Source organism: Octodon degus, unplaced genomic scaffold (genome assembly GCF_000260255.1).
Source record: "Octodon degus isolate 3935 unplaced genomic scaffold, OctDeg1.0 scaffold00008, whole genome shotgun sequence".
In the NCBI taxonomy this organism is placed as follows: Eukaryota; Metazoa; Chordata; class Mammalia; order Rodentia; family Octodontidae; genus Octodon; species Octodon degus.
In genome coordinates this window covers 18,160,935-18,164,448 of record NW_004524584.1, presented here as the reverse complement: position 1 = coordinate 18,164,448, position 3,514 = coordinate 18,160,935, and the positions used below count along the sequence as shown (strand labels likewise).

Here is a 3,514-nt window from a genome sequence, read left to right as displayed (position 1 = left end):
ACAAGCCAGTACCATAAAAAACACATCAAAGGCCATATGCATTTCTGGGAGACACTAAGCATCTGTCCATCTGCCTGGGCATCTGTACTGTTACAACCTGTCTGATGTTACTAATTTGAACTCTGGAGTCTGTTAAAGGCTGACAACTGTCAGAGAAAGGCCTGGATCATAAATTGGGCTAGTTTTGGTCAATACCAGCCCTCCACACAGTACTCATTGCCCACCTCTACCTCAACCCTGTGGTAGGCAATTGTACAATGCTCCCTGAGCAATTTGTGCCATCTCGTAGGAGCCAGCAAAGGAAACTTCAAAGAGTGTGATGGAGCTAACTCCATAGTCAGCATTTTATTAGATTCAAATGTCAAATTTTTAACTACAAAAAAAATCATTAGACATACTAAAGAGGAAAATGCTGCAGTTCAGAGGAAAATAAAAATCAACAGAAACCATCCCTGAAAAACACCAGATGGAAGTTTACCAGATATACTTTAAAACCACTTTTTGGGGGGGGGGGCAGGGGGTCAGAGAGATAGCTTAGAGGACTAAAAGTGCCTGCTTAGGCAGGTGCAGAGACCAGGGTTCAATCCCTGGGGCGTGCTGTGCTGGCCTGGCCCCCAGGGCATGCTGAGACAGCAACTGAGACTGGGCGTGGTACGTGCCTGTAATCCCAGCGCTTGGGAGGCTGAAAACAGGAGGATCACCATGTGTCTGATCTGTATACTGAGACCCTGTAGACCCTGTACTGAATACATAAAAAAAAAAAAAAAAAAAAAATTGACAGTGCTGGGAAGGCTAAAAACAGGAGGATCACTACACGTCCAAGCTACGTAGTAAGATCTTGTATCAAATACATAAATGAAAAATTAAATAAAAATTAAAAGTGGGGACATAACTATCCTCAGAAACTAAGAGAACTATAAAGATAGTATATTGAAAACTTGTTATACCAACAGAGTGGAAAACGGCACAATAAACAAGTTTCTGAAAACATACAGCCTACCAAGATTGAGCCACAAACAGAAAATCTGAATAGATCCACAGCTAGTTCACAACTATTGACTACTAACTCAGTAATCAACAATATCCCTACAAAGAAAAACCCTGTATCTGCCAGATTCACTGGTGAATTCACCAAACATAGAAAGCTAACAATCCTTCCTGAGCCTCCCCAGACTGCAGAGAAGGCAACACTTCCTGACTCAGGCTGTGGGGCCAGCATGCAGGGACAGTTGACACTGCCTGATGATGGGCTAGAAAGCACCACATCCCACTAGCTGGGACCAGAGAGATGACTCTGAAGGGACAGTCCTCTGCCTCCTTTTCCTGCTGGGTCCACTCCAGTCCACAAAACTGAGATCACCTGCCATATCTGTTCCCCCACACCCACTTTTCCCAACTTGAGCCTTGTGCTCTCCTATGCCCATACTTCAGGTTGGCCTTCACCCCTACCTCAGTCTGCTCCTCCCAGGCCCCAGCCTCTGTAGTGTGCATGTGTGCGGCTACCTCACTGCTGTTCCACTCATTCACTGCTACCTCTTTGCAAGAGCACTGGCTCCGCCATCCACTTCCACGCTCTGTCCTAACACAGAACTCCATGCCCTCCACCGACTTGCACTTTCTTGACATCTTTTCCACCCCTATCCAGACAGAAGCCAGTAAGCAGGCAGGAAGCAAGGTTTTCCTCTACTCTAGGATAGTCTAAGATGTACACTGCACAAAAATGCTGGATTAGCTTCTATAATACCTACAGAGCTCCCCACATCTAGAGGGAAAACAAGTGTGAACCATGGGAAGGCACCACTGAGAGAGTTTAGCAGCCCCCAGCATGCCCTCTCCACTCACCTGAGAAGATGTTCTTGAGGTTCTCCACGGCTGCGGCCAGCTGGCTGTGCTGTACCACCGCATCTTTCACATCCTTAAGACTCTCAATGGTATTGATGCTCTGCCTCCAGTCCTTACTGACATCAGCCAGTGACTGTTGGATGTCTTTGACATCATTAAGTGCATTGTGGAGCTGGCTTAGGCCTGTACGCACTCCATCCAGCTGTGACTGGATTGCAGCCTAAGGGGATACACCATGCAGGTGGTTTGTCAAAAGCAGAAAAAAAGAAAAAACTTAAGGATTTGATTCCTATAACATTTTCTTTCGCTGCTGCCTGGCAACAGAACAATTAGGGAGAGTGAGAAATTCCGCCACACTCTCGCTCTCGGGACCCCTCCAGATCCAATCCAAGCCCAGGCCCAGCAAGTGAGTGGGAGAGCTACCGCACTCCCCTGTACCCACTGGACCTTTCTGAACCCAGCCCAAGCCCGGCGTGTGAAAGAGACCTCCAGCTGTGCTCTCAGGACCCCTCTGAACCCCTCCAGACCCAGCCCAAGCCCAGGCCTGGTGAGTGTGAGGAAAAGCTTCCATGCTCCCCTTTGCCTGCTGGATCCCTCTGGACACAGCTCAGGCCCACTTGTGACTGAGTCCTTCTGTCCTGCTCTCTGGACCCCTCTAGACCCAGCTCAGGCCTGGCATACAGGCCTGGGGTGAAACTCTGCAGCTGAAGTCCCTGCAGAGAGGTTCGGGGCCAGAACTACCCAGTTAATCTAGGAGCAGAACATCTTGCCAGAGGGGCACAACAGGTTCACTTCCAAGGGCTGCAGCAGGAAGAAGCTGGGCATAGTAGCCAGACCCAAGCCAGGCACAACTGGATGAATTCAAACTTCATAGATCTGCACTTGAATTTTAGTAGGTACTAAGGTTATAACTGCACCAAAGCTCTACAACAAAGGTCAGAGGACAGTGCTATACAAAATGACAATGAAAAGGAGCAAAATGCAATCTAAGGCCCCAAGCCCACCCAGAACAAGTGCAGAAGACACTAGCACAGAAGAAATGTCTGAATTAATAGTGTCTGAAGTAAAGAAACAACTGCAGAAAGGTACAGAGGAACTCAGATCTGAAATAATAGAAGAAATCTCTGAATTAATAGCATCTGAAGAATCAAATGCAGAAACATATAGAGGAAGTCAGATCAGAAATAACCTCTAAGTAAAAAAAGAAAGGATAACTATAATGAAGGAATCAATAACTGCTTCTCAAGAAGACACTGATTTAAAAAAAATAGAGGAGACGAGAAAAACAATGGAATCCTTCAATGAGCAATACAGGAAAGAAATGGATCACATGAAGCAGAGTCAAAGAGATATAGTGGAACTTAAAAACTCAATCACAAGCTTGCAAAACCGTTTGAGTGAAAGTGAAGATACAGTTTCAGATCTTGAAGATGCTGGTGCAGCTAGTGAAAAGGTAAGAAAGGATCTCTTAAAAACAACTAGGATGCAGGAAAAAATTATTCATCACCTGCAAGGTGATGCAAAGATGAACAACATGAGACCAATAGGCATCAATGAGAAATAAGGAGTCAATACAAATGATATAAAAAGAATACAGGAGGCTGGAGAGATGGCTCAGTGGTCTAAAGTACCTACTTAGAACAAGCCTGGGAAAGCACCGGGACCGCGGTTC

At 46.1% G+C, this 3,514-nt stretch overlaps 1 protein-coding gene across 1 annotated transcript in view; it reads right to left on the bottom strand.

The window, feature by feature from the left end:
• The window catches only part of Exoc3 (exocyst complex component 3), a 41,317-nt gene that overhangs the window by 22,742 nt on the left and 15,061 nt on the right, over positions 1-3,514 (bottom strand). The window contains exon 3 of the mRNA XM_004625176.3: positions 1,843-2,062. Coding sequence (XP_004625233.1) covers positions 1,843-2,062 — 220 coding nt within the window. The remainder of the gene's footprint in view (positions 1-1,842; positions 2,063-3,514) is intronic.